The 21,209-nt window shown below is 38.4% G+C and overlaps 1 protein-coding gene across 2 annotated transcripts in view; it reads left to right on the forward strand.

The window, feature by feature from the left end:
• The window catches only part of STAC3 (SH3 and cysteine rich domain 3), a 67,426-nt gene extending 46,485 nt beyond the window's left edge, over nucleotides 1–20,941 (forward strand). For both annotated transcript variants that reach the window (XM_075199404.1, XM_075199403.1), the window contains exons 5-11: nucleotides 8,153–8,250; nucleotides 10,770–10,833; nucleotides 11,227–11,276; nucleotides 13,326–13,417; nucleotides 14,562–14,613; nucleotides 16,223–16,360; nucleotides 16,782–20,941. In XM_075199404.1, the coding sequence (XP_075055505.1) occupies nucleotides 8,153–8,250; nucleotides 10,770–10,833; nucleotides 11,227–11,276; nucleotides 13,326–13,417; nucleotides 14,562–14,613; nucleotides 16,223–16,360; nucleotides 16,782–16,880 (593 nt within the window). In that variant the 3' untranslated portion in view covers nucleotides 16,881–20,941. The remainder of the gene's footprint in view (nucleotides 1–8,152; nucleotides 8,251–10,769; nucleotides 10,834–11,226; nucleotides 11,277–13,325; nucleotides 13,418–14,561; nucleotides 14,614–16,222; nucleotides 16,361–16,781) is intronic.
• The last annotated feature ends 268 nt before the right edge of the window (nucleotides 20,942–21,209 follow it).

Here is a 21,209-nt window from a genome sequence, read left to right on the forward strand (position 1 = left end):
CATACAGAGCTGTCTATACCCATACAAAGTGGTCTATACCCATACAGAGCGGTCTACATACAGAGCGGTCTACATACAGAGCGGTCTATACCCATACAGAGCCGTCTATACCCATACAGAGCAGTCTACATACAGAGCCGTCTATACCCATACAGAGCCATCTATACCCATACAGAGCCGTCTATACCCATACAGAGTGGTCTACATACAGAGCAGTCTAAATACAGAGCTACAGAGCGGACTATACCCATACAGACCTGTCTTTACCCATACAGAGCGATTTTTACCTATAAAGAGCGGTCTTTACCCATACAGAGTGGTCTTTACCCATACAAAGCGATGTTTACTCATACAGAGCCGTCTATACCCATACAGAGCCGTCTATACCCATACAGACCGGTCTATACCCATACAGACCGGTCTATACCCATACAGGGTGGTCTTTACCCATATAGAACGGTCTATACCCATATAGAACGGTCTATACCCATACAGAACAGTCTATACCCATACAAAGCGGTCTTTACTCATACAGAGTGGTCTATACCTATACAGAGCCGTCTATACCCATACAGAGCCATCTATACCCATACAGAGCGGTCTATACCCATGCAGAGCGGTCTATACCCATACATACAGATCGGTCTACATACAGGACGGTCTTTACCCATACAGCGAGCGGACTATACCCATACAGAACTGTCTTTACCCATACAGAGCGGTCTTTACCCATACAGATCTGTATTTATCTATACAGAGCAATCTATACCCATACAGAGCTGTCTTTATCCATATAGAACTGTCTTTACCCATACAGAGCGGACTATACCCATACAGAGCAGTCTTTACCCATACAGAGCGGTCTATACCTATACAGAGCTGTCTTTACCTATACAGAGTGGTCTATACCCATACAGAGCGGTCTACATACAGGACTGTCTTTACCCATACAGAGCGGTCTATACCCATACATACAGATCAGTCTACATACAGGACGGTCTTTACCCATACAGAGCGGACTATACCCATACAGAGCTGTCTTTACCCATACAGAGCGGTCTTTACCCATACAGATCTGTATTTATCTATACAGAGCAATCTATACCCATACAGAGCTGTCTTTATCCATATAGAACTGTCTTTACCCATACAGAGCGGTCTTTACCCATACAAAGCAGTCTATATACAGAGCGGTCTACATACAGAGCGGTCTATACCCATACAGAGCCGTCTATACCCATACAGAGCCATCTATACCCATACAGAGCCGTTTATACCCATACAGAGCCGTCTATACCCATACAGAGCTGTCTATACCCATACAGAGTGGTCTACATACAGAGCAGTCTAAATACAGAGCTACAGAGCGGACTATACCCATACAGAGCTGTCTTTACCCATACAGAGCGATTTTTACCTATACAGAGTGGTCTTTACCCATACAGAGTGGTCTTTACCCATACAGACCGGTCTATACCCATACAGGGTGGTCTTTACCCATATAGAACGGTCTATACCCATATAGAACGGTCTATACCCATACAGAACAGTCTATACCCATACAAAGCGGTCTTTACTCATACAGAGTGGTCTATACCTATACAGAGCCGTCTATACCCATACAGAGCCATCTATACCCATACAGAGCGGTCTATACCCATGCAGAGCGGTCAATACCCATACATACAGATCGGTCTACATACAGAACGGTCTTTACCCATACAGCGAGCGGACTATACCCATACAGAACTGTCTTTACCCATACAGAGCGGTCTTTACCCATACAGATCTGAATTTATCTATACAGAGCAATCTATACCCATACAGAGCTGTCTTTATCCATATAGAACTGTCTTTACCCATACAGAGCGGACTATACCCATACAGAGCAGTCTTTACCCATACAGAGCGGTCTATACCTATACAGAGCTGTCTTTACCTATACAGAGTGGTCTATACCCATACAGAGCGGTCTACATACAGGACTGTCTTTACCCATTCAGAGCGGTCTTTACCCATACAGAGCGGTCTTTACCCATACAGAGCGGTCTATACCCATACATACAGATCAGTCTACATACAGGACGGTCTTTACCCATACAGAGCGGACTATACCCATACAGAGCTGTCTTTACCCATACAGAGCGATCTTTACCCATACAGATCTGTATTTATCTATACAGAGCAATCTATACCCATACAGAGCTGTCTTTATCCATATAGAACTGTCTTTACCCATACAGAGCGGTCTTTACCCATACAAAGCAGTCTATATACAGAGCGGTCTACATACAGAGCGGTCTATACCCATACAGAGCCGTCTATACCCATACAGAGCCGTCTATACCCATAGAGAGCCGTTTATACCCATACAGAGCCGTCTATACCCATACAGAGCTGTCTATACCCATACAGAGTGGTCTACATACAGAGCAGTCTAAATACAGAGCTACAGAGCGGACTATACCCATACAGAGCTGTCTTTACCCATACAGAGCGATTTTTACCTATACAGAGTGGTCTTTACCCATACAGAGTGGTCTTTACCCATACAAAGCGATGTTTACTCATACAGAGCCGTCTATACCCATACAGAGCCGTCTATACCCATACAGACCGGTCTATACCCATACAGACCGGTCTATACCCATACAGACCGGTCTATACCCATACAGACCGGTCTATACCCATACAGAGTGGTCTTTACCCATATAGAACGGTCTTTACCCATATAGAACGGTCTATACCCATACAAAGCGGTCTTTACTCATACAGAGTGGTCTATACCCATACAGAGCCGTCTATACCCATACAGAGCCATCTATACCCATGCAGAGCGGTCTATACCCATGCAGAGTGGTCTATACCCATACATACAGATCGGTCTACATACTGGACGGTCTTTACCCATACAGAGCTGTCTTTATCCATATAGAACTGTCTTTACCCATACAGAGCAGACTATACCCATACAGAGCAGTCTTTACCCATACAGAGCGGTCTATACCTATACAGAGCTGTCTTTACCTATACAGAGCGGACTATACGAATACAGAGCGGTCTACATACAGGACTGTCTTTACCCATACAGAGCGGACTATACCCATACAGAGTGGTCTTTACCCATACAGAGCGGTCTTTACCCATACAGAGCGGTCTATACCCATACATACAGATCGGTCTACATACAGGACGGTCTTTACCCATACAGAGCGGACTATACCCATACAGAGCTGTCTTTACCCATACAGATCTGTATTTATCTATACAGAGCAATCTATACCCATACAGAGCTGTCTTTATCCATATAGAACTGTCTTTACCCATACAGAGCGGACTATACCCATACAGAGCAGTCTTTACCCATACAGAGCGGTCTATACCTATACAGAGCTGTCTTTACCTATACAGAGTGGTCTATACCCATACAGAGCGGTCTACATACAGGACTGTCTTTACCCATTCAGAGCGGTCTTTACCCATACAGAGCGGTCTTTACCCATACAGAGCGGTCTATACCCATACATACAGATCAGTCTACATACAGGACGGTCTTTACCCATACAGAGCTGTCTTTATCCATATAGAACTGTCTTTACCCATACAGAGCGGACTATACCCATACAGAGCAGTCTTTACCCATACAGAGCGGTCTATACCTATACAGAGCTGTCTTTACCTATACAGAGCGGTCTATACGAATACAGAGCGGTCTACATACAGGACTGTCTTTACCCATACAGAGCGGACTATACCCATACAGAGTGGTCTTTACCCATACAGAGCGGTCTATACCCATACATACAGATCGGTCTACATACAGGACGGTCTTTACCCATACAGAGCGGACTATACCCATACAGAGCTGTCTTTACCCATACAGATCTGTATTTATCTATACAGAGCAATCTATACCCATGCAGAGCTGTCTTTATCCATATAAAACTGTCTTTACCCATACAGAGCGGACTATACCCATACAGAGCAGTCTTTACCCATACAGAGCGGACTATACCCATACAGAGCGGACTATACCCATACAGAGTGGTCTTTAGTGATACAAAGCAGTCTTTACCCATACAGATCTGTCTTTATGCATACAGAGCAATATATAACCATACAGATATATATTTTTCCATTCAGACCTGTCTTTACCCATACAGACTGGTCTTTACTCATACAGAGTGGTCTATACCCATACAGAGCGGTCTGTATCCATACAGAGCATCCTTTTGTCTGAAAGTTCCCATTGTAGTTATAACAATCTGGATAGGAACATAAAGTTACCATATTTACAGACCTTTCGCTTCTTTTACATCTCCCAATCAGTCTACCTGCCAAACATCATAGAAGTGTTTTGAAGATATGGAAAACCTCTTCAATGTCAATATTAACCTGTTTCATCTAACACACTTAAAGATCAATGTTTAAACAATTTACCTTTTGAATAATTGATCGCTATGTTAAATACATTGTAACACTGATTCCAGTATCCCTCTTCTAAGTAAACATGGTTTATATGAATAGCTGTGTACCCTTACCTACAGAAAATCCTCTGTGACTTTAAAAATTAGACACAGCAAGGTTTTTCCAGTTTGAAAATGAATGTAGTTTAATTTATAAATTTTACAGTTCATCTCAGCCTCCCTGTAATTTTGCTCTCACCTCCCTAACTGCTATGTCTTTTATCTTCTTTTTGTATTCTTTTCTTCTTTCTTCCTGTGGACTGCAACACTGACTTTTACATGGTTTCCCTGGCCCTCTTATTCTCTTGGAAGTCACTGGGTTCATGGACTGTCCTCAGGACTGATGTCCATAGTATAGTTCAGTGTACTCGACAAACTGACTCTGCTTTCAAGAAAATTGTTTAATAACCTTTAACATGAGTTTAAAGATGAACAAATCCATGACGCTCTATTTATTAAACTTTATTAAACCCCTATCTATAAAGAGGTCACCACTGCCGAAAGCACTGCTGTCACTGGAGTTATCCATCTCAGGATTTCAATAGCAGAAGATAAATAATGAAATAAATGCATTATTATTCGAATTAAGCATTTTTTCATTTTGCAATAGTTTAAAAATATATATTTAAAAAAATATTTTTTGAATCTGTTTTAAAGCATTTTTTCTTTTACTTAGAGGAGCTGAAAGCCCTAGTCTGGGCCTCCTGTTACACTGTGCATACTCCAACTGGCTTGATGACTTGCATATGCGCATATCACTTGAAACTGGCCAGGCAAACTAGAACTAGTGTCACAGAGGCAGCTAAGTATCACTCAGCTGCCTCGTGAGATTTTATTGATAAATCATGACAGGTGGCTTTATATTGCTGCAATAATCTGTGATAGAAAGCCAGTCCTAACACCATTTATTAGTAAATAGTCCAGATCAGGGGCGCACGCAGGATTTTTGACCCCCAAAAACACACAGCAAGAGAGCATGCGCAGCAGCTCCGTTTCGGCAGCACTGTACTATATAGCAGCTGCGGCGCTGTCAAAGAAGCGTCTGCGGCGTTGCTGTATACAATACAGCACCGCCGTGGTCGCTTCTTTGACAGTGCCATGGCTGCTGTATAGTACAGTGCCACTATGTAGGGGCACTCTTTAGCGGAGGGGAGGGGTTTCTGGAGACCCAGAAACCCCCCTGCGTGCGCCCCTACAGATAGAATTACATCCAGCAGTCAGTACAAAAGAAGTGCTACTGGTCGGTTCTCAATGCATACAGATGCAGAGAATTAAATCCAAAACACAAGACAAGTAAAGTGGTACCATGCAGTTGTATGCAAATACAGAGTAAAAGCAGGTATTAAGAATTAAATCCAATACACAGAAAAAGAGAAGAGATACCGTGCAGTTGTATGCACATGCAGAGTAAGAGCAGGTACTAAGAAATAAATCCAGCACACAAGACAAGAGAAGTGGTACTGTGCAGTTGTATGCACACGCAGAGTAAGAGCAGGTACTAAGAAATAAATCTAACACACAGAAAAAGAGAAGTGGTACCGTGCAGTTGTATGCACACGCAGAGTAAGAGCAGGTACTAAGAAATAAATCCAGCACACAAGACAAGAGAAGTGGTACCGTGCAGTTGTATGGACATAGGGTCATATAAAATTATAACTGATGATGGACCAGACAACAGTTAACCTTAATGATAGCAATAGATATTTTTACTTTGCATATAGTTGTGCACTTTCTTTTAATTTACATGTGATCTTGGCTGAAAGGATGCTAGACACATCAACAGGAATGGATGTTTTCTATCTCTTCTGAAACCGTTTTACTTGCACATATTAATATGGTAATCTTTGCAAGATCCACGTTCTAAGCAAATTATGTTTAATTGTTTGAATCCTACAGATGCACTTTAAGTTAATCATATCAGTTTGCCTTTGCACATTGAAGAGGTTATCCATAATTGGAAGGACTGGAAAAATATCTTTGTTGAAGATATTTATAATTGTTCATGTGAGTGTTAGAAGAAGCTAGTTTTTCTGTGCCTCCTTTTTAATTGATGTATTAATTAGAACACTCTGTTTGTTGTTTTGCTAAGAGATATCCTGTGGTTTGTTGCAAGTGAATTGAGATATTGTAAAGTAAGTTGCTAGGAATGATGTTCTACTTGTGGATAATTATATTTATATATATGTTTGTTTTATAGTAGGGTTTCATTAACATTTATTTTAAAAAGCCATACTGTCTCCAAAGTTATCAGACTTTTCCCCTTGCATATATATTCCATGTCAGATATTTTAACTGTTACAATCCACGATCCAATTTTAGATGTGTTTTTGTGTCTGTTAGCATAAACTGTACAGGCAAATAAATTAATATACTTCTACTGTAAAAACATGTTGTATGTTACATGTACCTCGCATTAATACCAAAGTAATAACAAGATCCCTTGTTTCTGGAGAAGTCACCAGGACTCCAGCTCCAAGCCCCAGGGACTCAGACTAGCAGCCATGCAAGGAAGAGATACAGTATTATAGGCCAGACCCAAGTCTTAGGCAAAACATTTTCAGAAGACAAAAGCAAGGTTGAGGTCACAAAATCAGGCAAGGACATAAACAATTACAGCTAACCAGAAACAAAACTCCCCCAGAGTATCCAAAAGGTTTCCTATTGGATATTCTGGTTTCACATACAAGCCCTATGCTTGAACTTACTTAGTTAGGATAAAACTGTTAGAAACAGACAGAGCTCTATCTTGATTGGTCAGAGAAGAACATCATGTAACAATAATAATCACATTTGATTAGGGTTCAGAAGCAAACTAGTAAGACTGTTGTCTATGCCCTGAAAGACATAAGTTTGGATAATAATGTTACATTGTGTTCTTATGCGGCTGTGCTTCAGATGTAAATACATAGATACTGTTATCCATAATAAAAATAATAATATGTCAAGGATGCATGTGTGAACTGACAATAATGCTACCAATGACCTCCACCTGTATGCAGACGTATAGGTGCATAATGCATTGTGTGTAAAGTTACATAGAATGGATCATAAGATTAATTTGATTAATCACACTTATGTATGGGTGATTATATATAATATATTGCTTATGCCCACTTTTTCAAATGTTGCTGTTTATGCAGAGCATTCAGATGTAGACAGGCTTTGCAAAAGTAATACCTGAAAATGTATTTTTAAAAAAAAAAACAAAACTAGGCAAATATAAATACTACTGAGTTGGAATATCATGACAATGTAATAAATATAATAAAGATTGCCCAGGACGGATCATTACAACATATATGCTGAGATTACTTGTATACGGTGTCATTGCATCTAATAGTGTGCACCTGTGTCTAGTATCATGGCCATCACGGTGTCTTGTGGCTATATACAGGAATAGGCCATACAATGGGAGTTATGGGAAGGACAATAGGTACATGTAGTTTTGTGCTTACTCTGCAACTGGTACTGTGCAATCTCAAAAAAACCCAATATGGTGTATGGGCTCATCTCATATTAAAATGCGCCAATACAGAAAACATGTAGGTCTTTATTTGGTATGGGCCTGGTGCTAGAGATTTTGCATATTTTTTTTTGTAGTGAAAGGATCCTATAGGGTTTGGTGGGATCAGGATGTCTGAATAGGTTCATTTCATTGTAAAAATAACTTTGTTTCTTCATCGCAGCTGCTGCCAATCGCACAGATCCTGTCTTTGATACTTTGAGGACTGGCGTCATCATGGCAAATAAAGAAAGAAAAAAAGGACAGGATGACAAGAAAAACGTAAGGGAAGCATTTAAATGGCTCTTAACATAAGTATAAAACTGCCTCAAGTCATTTATTATTTATTTACCATTTTTCAACTTTACTTTAAATAACACAATAAAGAGATGGAACTACAAGAACATTACATTAAAAAACATAAAAAAAATGATAGTTATTGCACCACCTGCCTGTTGGAACGAGCATGTTTTGCTCTGAAGGGTGAGACTAGCTTTGGATAAGATCTGAAAAGAAGGGGGAGACCCCCACATTTTCTCCAGGGACAGCAGGGCAGCCTCTTGAGTCTTGCCAGCTTTGTTGGTGAAATGTATGGGGTGGGGCTAATTGCGTCATCCTGGCCCCGTCCCCTGCTATATTAGGCCCAAAATGATATTGTATAACAGGGACAGGGCCTAATGATGCGATTAGCATAGCTACGCTCCCAATACATAGCCAGACACATAGTTACACATAAGAGTTTACTCTAGTCTTCAAACCTTCAAGCACTCTCTGCTCTCTTCAAGCTTATAATATTCTTTAACCACCCACTTAACCTCCCTAGGTTACCTTATTACCTCCCTTTACTCAGTTCACACAAGACAATAACCCTTTGACCATCATTGCTATGTGACTGGATTATACAGCCCATTAAGCACTTTTTATCTTTGCAATCTGGCTGCACCAATTTTCAATATGTAGCACTTAACCTCATGTATCAAACTCCATTTGTCCGGTAGATTGTAAGCTTGCAGGCAGAGCCCTCTTACCTCTTTCTGTCGGTATTACCCAGTATTATTTTATTACTGTGTTTGTTCCCAATTATAAAGCGTTATGGAATTTGCTGGCGCTATATGAATAAATGATGATGATGATGATGTGTCCTTTGGATTTCAGTATCGCCTCTATGCAGATAGTACCCAAATTTATCTATCCTCTCCTGATCTGTGATCATCTTTGTTGCCCGCATTAGTGACTGTCTTTCTGCCATTTCACCTTGGATGTCCTCTTGCCAACTCAAACTCAATCTTTGCAAATTGTTTAAGCACCAGACAGTTGAAACAAATATCAGTTGTACACATGAGCCTCTAGATATGCCACAGAGCATATTATTAGTATAGTTTGTAATGTATGTAAAGAAAGCATAGTATGTATGCCCAGAATGTTTTATACCATTGGATCACACACAAAATGTAATTAAAATTATCAAAATGATTAGTTGTGATAGAAATGAAGGCAGTCCTATTGTCCCCTAACTTGTGCAAGCAGTTAGTTAGGTGAAAAAAGTGTAAATGATCAAGGAGTGGTCCAAATCCATTAGTAGACAGTACCTTACCTTACTTATCTAATTCTGCCAGGGATCAAAATAGTGCATTGTATCTCCACATTTTATTCCCATCATTTGTGAATAAGGTACAGTCTATCGTGGGTAGGGGGGCTGACAGATGTGTGACCAAATTGGATGATCAGTAGTTAGGCAGGCAGGAATGTCCAGAACTTAAATGTGTGGTCATCTGTATATTACTTAAGTTTTCCTGCTGGGTTGGTGTAAACAGTGATTGAGTCTTTCCAGGGCTCTCTCTTAAGCTGGGTACACACTACAGAAATTTCGACCAACTTTTTATGCCGAGCTCGGTCCATGGACTGCATACACACTAGCCTTGTTTAGGACGATAAAGGGAAAAGCGGACGTCCCTTTAGCGACTTTTTACAGCCATGTTGTCGTGAGCAATGACTGTAATTTCGTACTCACTGTTGTGGATCGGTCGGAAGTTTATACACACTACACAGCGGAAACGAGATTGGAACGAAAATATTAAACGGTACGACCAACCAAATGAGGCGATAATCGTCCATTTGGGCAGACTTTCGACCATTGTGTCACTGCACACACTGACCCGACTTTTGAACGAGTGGTCGTATGTCGGCTGATTTAGCCGATTATTGGACTAAAACAGTGTAGTGTTTACCCAGCTTTAGGTGACAAGAAATAAAACACAATTCCATTAAGTGTCAATGCCAGGGTAACATAGGGAGATCTGGTTATGCAGTCTGAGCAAGTGAACCAATCTGTAACCAATTTGGCACTTGTTGGGCCATGAGGGACTCATGTGACTTACACATATGCACGTTTTGGTAATTGGCAGATTACATATTTTGTTTCCAAACAATGAAATTGGCCAAGCAGATCTTCCCATATGTAGGCAGCATTATATATTAGAGTTATCAATAAGATTATGCATCAGTGCTTAGCCATTGTGTTGCTATTATTTTAACCCCACTTTAAAAGATTATTTCAGCTGTGAGGGATTGAGCTTGAACAGCTCCAAATAGAATTGAAGTTCAAATTTTTGCAAGGTCTTCTCGGTTTTCATTTTTGTGAGCATTATCACAACGTTTGACTAGAATTAAAGCCAGGCAGTGATATGATAATTGTGCCTGTAAAATGCTGTGAAGTGTCGGGATAAAAGAGCTACATTCTGATTAACATTGTCCTTGTGTTTATCTGCTGCATGTACATAACTGGGTCATTTCCCCCCCAGCCCGCTGCTATGATGGACGAGGAGCCCGAGCCCCCAAAACAAGAGGAGTTAAAGCAGGAAGGAGGTGAGCATTTGATGTGGACATCCAATCAGCTCCAACGAATATAGATTTACATTAACCCATTAGTATTTAATTGTGGCTGGTATATTGTTTTATTTGAGTACTATTTTCTACAGCTCACCTTTTCAGCCTGTTAATAGTTATATGTCAAAAGAAGAGTTTAGCCAGTAATGGCTGCTCTCAGTAATATCCTCTCTGACGGGAAGGACCACAGAAGGTCAATTCAGCCTTTTATCCTCTCCAGGGAGATAATGAGCACCAATTATAAATGAGTAATAATAATTGCAAATCCCATGTTTTAATTGTTTCTGAAAAGAGCTTTGAGGTCTTGGAATGAAATGTGCTACCAAAGTACAGTTCTATCTCTTCCCCTACTAGTGTCTTGTTTAATTCTAGATTCTCCTGATGGTGACAAGAAAGGTGAAAAAAACCCACAGGATGCGAAGGTAATTGCTGTTTCTCCAAAAGCGTGCCCTTGCCTTAAGACTTGACTGACTGCTTTAGATGTAACACCGAGTGTAAAGTAACGATTTACTCTTTAGTACAAGTTGACAAGTGTTAAACTTTAATAAATGTAAACATGTTAGTAGCTGAAGAAGTTTCAGAGCATTAATATGAACAGTTTGTTATCTCCTGTCCCAAGTTATAATGATGATTGTACATTAGTACTGGGCAGACCATTTTTTTGTTCACTATTCATCGTGGTTGGCCCACGACTCGTGCAGGCTTCCTAGTGGAGCTTCTTTTGTTCAACCATAGTAAAGGGACACCACTATTCTTTTGCTGTTTACTTGTATGTGCACAGGAAACTAAGGGGGAGACCTATCAAAGATCTATTTCTATTAAATCTCCTATTTGTATGTGATTTACATGGTGATTTGCAATTCAACTAAGCTATTCAAGGCAAAATCGTCTTGTAAATCTCAACTTTTTCAAACCTCACTCCTCCCCCCCAAAAAAATCACTGTATATATCAGTTACAGAAATGATCGATTTCGACATGGTGAAATGTAGAACTACAGTATCTACTAAACATCGATTTGCAAAGTCATCATGAAAAAATCATCAAGAATAACTTCACTGATTTCATACTATTGAGCTTAACTGTAAACCAGGGAGATTTCACATTTATTTTCAGTGGGCAGTGCATTTCACTGGTTGCAGAGAGCCCATAGAAATGTGTTGACTGGATGGGTAAACTCTCCATTAGGCAAGCCCTGACTGGTGCTTGTGGAACTCCGAGTCCATCAATTGCTGTGACTTGTGAAACGTAAAAGTTCCAGCATGCCATGTCAGACAATAGTACATAAGTCAACAATTAATAATCACTAACAATAACTATAGCAGAGAATATTTGTGCCAAGATATTGTCTATTAAATATATAGGGCCTGATTCATTAAGGTAGGCATACTGAGGGCAACGTGCATGTACGTAAATCAGCTCTGCGTACTCCCAAATCCAACAGGGAACAGATCTGAGGATACAGACTTATCCTGATTTGGAAGTGACTGCATGCCCTTGAGTTTGGCACGCTCTTACTGTAAATTGATTAAGGGCACACGCCAATTACTGTCCCGTTCATTCACCAAAATTGTAGGCTGTAGTATGTGTCCTTTGTACTTGAGGATTGAGCGGACATGGCTGTATTACTGGTGTATTGTCTGGTTCTGGGCATGCGCAGAATGATTTACTCAAAATCGGCAGATACGTGCTTCATGAATCAGGGCCATAGTTGGTGCCTCCACCTCAGTGATAAAGGGGTGGGGGCAAAGCAATATGTAAGGTGTAAGATAGTACAAGTCTAGAACATTTCTAAATCTGTGACTCTATTTTTTAGGTTAATCCACAATTTATATATGAAAAATATTGGTAGTGAGTCACTTATTTATGATCTAATTTTTCAATAATCATTATGCTGTCTAAGAGAGTTTCCATCTTTCTAATAGGAAGGGTTAGATATAGCCAACTGGTAGCTATAATCCAGAATGCAGCTGATATGACATAGGAGTGGAGACATTTATGGGAAAGTGTTGTCACATGCTTAAGTGGAAGTGTCAGTTTACAAGTCCAACCTCATATTAAGGCTCAGGTACTAGATTAACAATTGGTCTACACTGTTCCATAGATCTTGTATAACCCTAAATTCCCATCAAATTGGCTTCAATGTCCCTTCGTTCGGGAAGCCACTGTAGCATAAGGGTGAAGAGTCTGAACAGTGTAGATTGTCTGGGGTAAAAACTTTATAAAATGTTTTGGACACACTGACGTACTTTTTAAAGAACTGAAATATTTTATTCTAGGGTTGGTGAAGTTATCCAAGCTGTTGCTTCATGTATTTGCCCATAATCTCTCCTGCTGCATGGTAATACCTCCAAAGATGGAGGAAATCACCTTCCTGATGACATTGTTCCATCACTGTGAAGAATTAACGCATTGTCAATAGTTCATGACTGTAAATTATTTGTACAATATAATATGTTCTTTTCCATACCAGAATAAGAAGACACAACCAGGCTTTATGCAGTCCCATTATTTTGTCGCTCTTTACCGTTTCAAAGCGCTAGAAAAGGATGACCTAGACTTCCAGTGAGTATTAGTGTTGTCGGTCTTGGTTTTCATACCTGTCCTTGTGAATCCTTAGTGTAGTGTTACCAGGGAGGAAATGATGTGTCAGAGCTGCCTGAGGTGATCAGACCTCTTCTTTAACATAGGATGTTTTTAGAAAACATATATTGCGGTAGTCCATTGACGCTGGTGCAATTCTGTTACCAGCATTTTTTAAAGGACCGTTAAACATAAAATACAAGTTGGTTTACTTAAAATAGCTCTAATATATATGTAAAAAATTCAGGATCTTTTTTAACGGATATAAAGTTGTGATTGTGGGGGTAAATATTTAACACATAGCATGTGTGTAAACGTTCTCATAACTCGAATAATAACCCATGCTGTGATATGTAACATTGTGACTAGAGTCCATTGAATCTATTGAAATGGTTCTAAAACTTGGGAGAATATCAGAGATACACTGCCTACCAATTCATTTGCAAATTGGTCTCAATTCATCTAAAAAATTAGTGAATAAATAACACCCACTTGTGAGTTTACACTTACAAAGCCGGTGTGATCAGTAGTTTGGAACACTTATTAAATCACACTATACCCGTCCCCTGTAGATCTCAATAAAGTTCCTGGCAATACTATTTAAAGTACATTATATATATATATAATTTAAAAAATGTGCTTCATTGCAAGCAGGTTTGTTTCGAAGTATAGGCCCTTTCATTATTTATTTACCTTAAACACCATTTCTGGTTTCAAAGTTTAGAAGAGTAATTTTGTTTGTTTGTTTTTTTTAAAAAAAATTGCATTCATGATTGTTCACATCACTTCTTACAATCTTAATTATTAATGGCTGACTGGTCTACAATGATATCTGATCAGAATGGCAGTGCCTATTAAATTTCAATAGCTATGTACATGCAACACTAGAATGTAATGAATGTCATTGTAAACTATAACCACTTTGAATATTACAAAACTTCATACTTTGCTACTTTTATTCTTATTTTATAAAGCGTCTTTAATTATTTCAAGATTTATTTATGTGTCAATATACATTCAATTTTCTATACTGTTTTTGTAGTTGGTGTTATACCTTGGACGGTCTATCTTGCAGATTTTGAACTTCCTTCACCAAGAACTAACATGTCTTTTATTTCAATTGTAGAGCTGGAGACAGAATCACGGTTATTGATGACTCCAATGAAGAATGGTGGAGGGTATGTGTACCAACCTTAATATGCTAAAGATCATCTACCCACTGATCTGGAGTGCACCATTTGGACAGTGAGCCATGCAGCGATTTTGTCAGTCAATTTGGCTGATTTAACCCAAATTGGCTCTAAATTCCCATGTGTTACCTGAGAGTTCAAATCCTTCTTGATTTCAATAGTCACTGACTGAAAATGCATTTGGACATTGATCACTATTAATTTGTGTTTGCTGTCATTGGTTGACCACAATGCATCTGTATATCAGGCCAAACAGCTAGATGTTTGGCCATCTTTTCATGTGTGTTGCTAAATAGAATACAAATCAGGCCGTTTGATGATCCTGACCAATGGTCGGATCTTATTGGGTATTGCACCTTTGCATTGACTATTGTGTCTGACTACTCATCTGGATAAATGAAAAGCTCATTGTGGAAGGATTTGCTAGGTAGCATTTTATAAAAAGCCCACCAAAGAAGGAGAGAATATCTCTTGCTCTGGATCCCTACAGGGTAGCATGGGGACCACCAGATCAGAGTATTCATGGAACAGTGGCTTTTCTTATCTCACCTAATCCAATAAGAAATGTAGCTTTGGTTTGAATTATCCTTTAGATATTTAGGATAGACAACTCCTTTAACAAAAGTATATTTAAACGCTTCCTTAATATGACAAATCTTTCAGTATGTCTCAAGTTGTGCACACATTAGTGCATTCTAGTTTGTTTTGTTTTATTTTTAAGTACAAACCATTTTGAGTTTTAAATTACTCCTTGTTTTCTTTACAGTCAAACGATAGAATTGTCTCAAATATATTTAGTTCTAACAAGTTTCCTAAACGAAATTATTTATGATTATCATTAGTATTTTTCAAAATAAGTCGAGCTTCAGAACAAGGGACACAGTTTTAAATAGAAAGTGGGAAGAAAGTAATGTTATAATATATAATTTTACTGAAAGAGTAGCAGATGCTTGGAATAAACTACCAGCCAATGCAGTGAGAAAAATAATAAAGGACTATAAACATATTTGAAATAAACACTGGTCTGTCCTGAAATGGGACCATTAGGCTATTTATCCACAGTGTCAACAATTATGCTTTTACTAATGTTTTTTAACATTTTGGTTTCAATGACCCTTTACCCACTTGTGCTGGTTTCAGTAGCTGGGACCAGTAGCGGTGTCATTTGGAGGCTCTCTGCACTATTTACTTGTTTGACCCTTCCCCCCAGACCATAAGTGTAAGCATTGGTTACCATTGCATGTTAAACATAATCTTATTTGACATATGTTGTGGCTGGTGTTTTCCTAACGTCAGTGAGTAACACTCCTTAATAAGTAAAATTGGAAACTAAATAGACCATGTTCAGCAGACTAGATGGAACAATTGATCTTTATCTGCCTTGAAAATTCTGTGTTTCTAGCTTTTATATAATGCAACCTTAGGTTTAGTGACCTCTTAAAGATAACTGCACTACAAATAGCGTTCCATAACTGAAACATTCATCACCAAATATTACTTATCTGAATTCTAGTGTTCAACACAATCTGGTAGGTCCTGAAATCAGTGGGTGTCTTTTGATGCTCTCCTCACTAATATTTTCCTCTTTTGGAATTAGGGTAAGATAGGGGATAAAACCGGTTACTTGCCAACTAACTTCATCATCCGTGTACGAGCCGGAGAAAGAGTGTACAAAGTGACTCGATCTTTTGTAGGAAATAAAGAGATTGGACAGATTACATTGAAGAAAGACCAGGTAATAATATACTGACGTATGCCTATATATTTACAGTTATGTACGGTATAGCTCAATGGCCTGCAACAAGCTGCAACAGCCATACTTTAGCCAACAAGAATGCATAAAAGTGCGACCATTATTAATGACCATTTTAAGCATGAAACTAAACTAGTACAAAAAGGAACAAAGCATTTTGTTTTTTTTTCATATGAAAAATTGAATGTTTAAAAACATGTAAACTTGAATTCTTGTGCATTCGATTTACTCTAATTATATGATATTCCTAAAACTCTGGGGCTTTTCCAAAGTTATTCATTGTGTCATGATATTTAGTTTTAGGACCATTTGTCTGAAGTATAAGAGATATTTATTTTTATCTTTTAGTGTAACTGTTTGTAATGCATCTAGATGTAAACTGTTCTGTGTGTTCTCTGTCTAGATTGTGGTGCAGAAAGGAGAGGAAGTAAATGGTTACATCAAAGTCCTGACTGGACGTAAGGTGGGGCTTTTTCCTGTAAACTTTCTGCAAGAAATATGAATAAATAGAGTGAAGAGTAACGATCTGTGAAGTCCGGAGAAGTGAACATGACCACTGATGACCATTGAGATCACAGTCACCTTTGAACATTTGAGAGGATACTGCCTGGAAACAAGAGCTCTTGTTACCATTGTGGATATTGATTCAAGAAAGTTCTTTACAAGTTGAGTTTTTAGCACTGCCTGGACTTGGGAGGTTATCAAATGGAGCTCAACCTATCCAGCCTTTCAGGTAGACCTGGCCTCCAGTTTCCTTTCATTAAGGTCCTTAATGTTTTGAAGCTTCTGGCTGCTACTGCTGTTAGTCAGCCAGTGAAACAAGAAAGAAAATACCTGTATAAGTGTTTCAAATGAAAATGTTTCTGCATAACAATTTGTAAACTGAAATTGAAAAATTATTTTTGATTACTTGGTTTGTTGTATTGGTCCATTGGTCAACATGTGGATATTAAGGGAACATTCTGGATGCTCTGACATGGAAAAGAAGTGCTGATCAACGACCTTGGCTATAACTAAATAATGTGACTTTGTTATCTAGGACATATTGGATAGACACACATGTACACAACCTGAAATCTTGTCCAATCACTGGCCTTCAGAACCGTATAACGATTGCGTTTATTCTCTGATATGCATCTGGGTTCTTACTTTATAACACTCAGAGCCAGTCATTCATGCATACATTGCAGATACACATTTTTATGTGCACCTGTTTGCCTAGCACATTTCAATGTGCACAATAACTTTACGGTTCTTGGAACTATCCCTAGAAAACAAACTGTACCTAACTTTGTGGGTGTGTGGATAAACCTGAAAATGGACACGGAGAAAAGAGCGAATACATTACTTGAAAGTTTAACCTCTGCTCTTTTCCGCAGAAATGTCCTTTGCTGTACAAGTGAAACTGGATGGTGCAAATTGCTTCACATTAAAAACATAGCAGATCTGATTTTGGGCACCTTAGAGATGCTAGAAAAATCAAGTCCCTTTGTGGTGAGAAAAAGCTGTGTACCCTTCCCCAAAGCAGGGAACACCCCTGTAAATGTGTTTTTTCCACCATCCTTTTAGCATCTTTATTATTTTAATAATTTTGTCCTACAAAGAAATCTTGTTTTTGCATGTTGGTGAACAAGTAAGCGCACTAATGCACCTAATCCTTATTCAGCAAAGGATACCCCTGATCCGCCCATTTGCTCCCATTTCCTGGTATCAAAGTTTGCAAACCAAAGACACTGTCACCTTGAATTCCAAATCAATGTGCTTACCCATAAACCCAGGTGCAATTCCACAAAAGTATGTGCGTAATTGCACAAAAGTATGTAAATGAGCTGCAGTGTGCCCTCTAGTTTAAAAAGTTGGTTTCTAGATTTTTAATGTGAGTCTATGATTATATATTTTAAAATAACGAAAAAAATACTTTTTCTGTAGTGAAGAGACTGAGTTGAAATTGTATGGATTATAAAACAAATATTCTAGTAAAAACCAGCTTAAGGTAAAATAAAACAGAAAGTTAAATTCACAAAGATTGTAATTGTCAAAAATAGCAAAATTTTTTTTTTACAAAACCATGAAAATGTCTGTAAAGCATTTAAATCACAAGTAAAGCGATTTTAAATCGCATAGTTACATTGTTAGTAAGGTAAAAAGTTCAACCTTTAATATTCATTCTAATCGTATTGATCTAGAGAAAGGCCAAAAAAAAACAACCCTTTGTGCCTGTTGTCAGTATAACTTCACGGGGTGGAAAATATCTTTCCTGACCTTGAAAATGCCAGTCGGATAAATTCACTGGGTTAATCACTTTCATAGTGTACTCTACATATTATAGCTACAGATACCAGTTCTTGTAAGAAAGGCATCCACTGCATTTTTTTTATTTGGTTGTAAATGTCCCATCAACATGTGACAAGGAATCCCACAGATAATCCCTTTCTGTGCTGATGGTTAAACCATCTTTCTTCCAATCACAAGTGATACTTTGACCTCAAGCATATTTATACACATTAATCAGATGAATTAGATCTCATCAAATGTGCCATTTTTCTAAAGTAAACACACCTAAAATTCAAATATATGTTATATATTTGATATTTCTGTGATTAAAATAAAATACATCACTGCTATCAGGAAACATTTAGGTACACCTGGCACTCCAGCCATCAGATTCTATACAAGCTCTGCCACATATGGTGTGCCAAAATTTGCCCAGCACTGGTTTACACAGTGGGCATGCACAATCAGATCTGGTGAGTACTAGCCTATTTGCATTACTTGCTGAATGACACAAGCTTGTAGGTGCACTCTCAAATATGGTTTACAGTATTTAGCAAATTTAATGTTCAAATACACTAGTCAGCTTGTTATAATATTTTCTACATATTTTTTACATTAAATAAAGCGTTTGAAACAACTGCTCATGACATGTTTTAAACAACGACTTAGAAATTTAGACTGAGCCTTTCCTTTTTTAGAATTACGTCAAAATTAAGGGGAAAACTGGCTAAATATACTGTAGTTTTTCTTCTGATTATAAGGCAACATTCTTTTCATGATTGCTGTATATACAATAGGAGTTCAAGCATAGCCATATAGACATGAAATAACGGTTGCTTTTAAACTTGATATTTTCACTTGTGCATTATGTATACATTATTGTGTTTAATTCTCCTTGTGATTCTGTGTATATTAAGTTATATGTTTGGTGATATAGCATAAAGGATGGCAGTGGTAGCGAGCACTAACCCGTTCATGGGCCCTGGGGTTAAATCTGCAATCACTATCTGCTACGTATGCTCAGGGTAGACATGAGGGCACAGACAAGATATAAGGACTGACAAGCATAGGGGGCAGACAAGAGACAATGGGCAGACTTAGCAGCGCCCCCTGGTGAATCATCTGTGAATAAAGTAGGGGATATATTTTGGTGTTTATGTCATGGGTGTTATTAATAGTGGATTATGTGCCTGGGGAGAGGCCCAGTTCATAGGTTTCAAGTGGGCCCAATAGCCAAGAGCCACACATTAACACATATTATATATCTCATATAAGATACATATATTCTTTGATAAGTGACAACATTTTTACAACAGATTAATAACCAATAAGCAGTATAGTACATTATTTATCATGCTGAAATAAACTAAAAATGGAAATACACATTATATTGATGATCTGTAAACAATACACTGTACAACAACTATGTATGTCCCAATTTACTAACCCACCTTACAATCTGTTTTACCAACTTACGCTAAACAATACAGATCCCCATAACCACACACAATATTTATATGCTAAATTTGTTATTGTTACAAATATATGTATTTCATAGTACAATAAATGGTAACATTTTTCTCCTAACATTCCATTGATGCTTCCTCTGCCTTTCTCCTGTTGTGCTCTGTTGTATACTGCTCCTATGAAATCAGACTAAGTAACACTGTGTGAAAGTCTGTATTCTCACTTAGACACCCGTTTTGTAACTGCAAATAAACAGAAGCCAGCTATTAATGATGAACATACTTTTCGACAATTAAAGCACGCAAGTATTTATAGAACATTCTTTGAGCACTGAAACCTGATCAGTTATTAAGCCAAGTCCAAAAGAAGTGCAGCCCTTGTGACTTTACCAGCTGCTTTATGTGTAATGCCAGCGACAGCTAACGTCAAGGTCTCTAAAACGACTTGTGTCTAAAAGTTACACATTCTTCTACCTTTTTGCTGAAGACTGAGCGCATTCCCAAATGTAGTATTTATTAATCTGTGTTCTGTCCTTCCCAACAAAGTAAATTGGACAATTCCTATGATAATGTGAGGGGAAAAAGAGAGGTTATAATATCCACATATTTGTAGCTTAGGTTAACAGCTGGGGCTTTAATGTTGCACTATGTGTAGAGTCATTGAAAAATGTTAGGCGTCATTTTCTGGCTGCTGTCTGTTCGCTTGGTGGCCACTCTGATTTTAATATGTTGTGCTCTGGGCATGAGATGCATTTTTCCATTTGGAAAATATGAGTGATCTTTTTTTCTCAGTTACACAAATAAATACCTGTAGAGATCAAAAGGTACAGACCTGATTTGATTTATTACCCCTACATATAGTTACAAGCTCTGACAGGAAGAGTATGAGCACACAATGGTGGATAGATTATTCAGCCTGTAAGCAATCAGTAAGTAGAGCCTGTGGCCACATTTGTCTCAAAAGAGTAATAAGAATAGGAATACAGATGTTTTACAATATGGTGAAAGATAGATCAAAGGTGAAAATATAATCATGATATCCTGTCAGGAGTGCCAGGTCCATGGGTTATATTTGCTGCTTCTCTAGGACA

The sequence above is a fragment of the Mixophyes fleayi genome, chromosome 2 (genome assembly GCF_038048845.1).
Source record: "Mixophyes fleayi isolate aMixFle1 chromosome 2, aMixFle1.hap1, whole genome shotgun sequence".
In the NCBI taxonomy this organism is placed as follows: Eukaryota; Metazoa; Chordata; class Amphibia; order Anura; family Limnodynastidae; genus Mixophyes; species Mixophyes fleayi.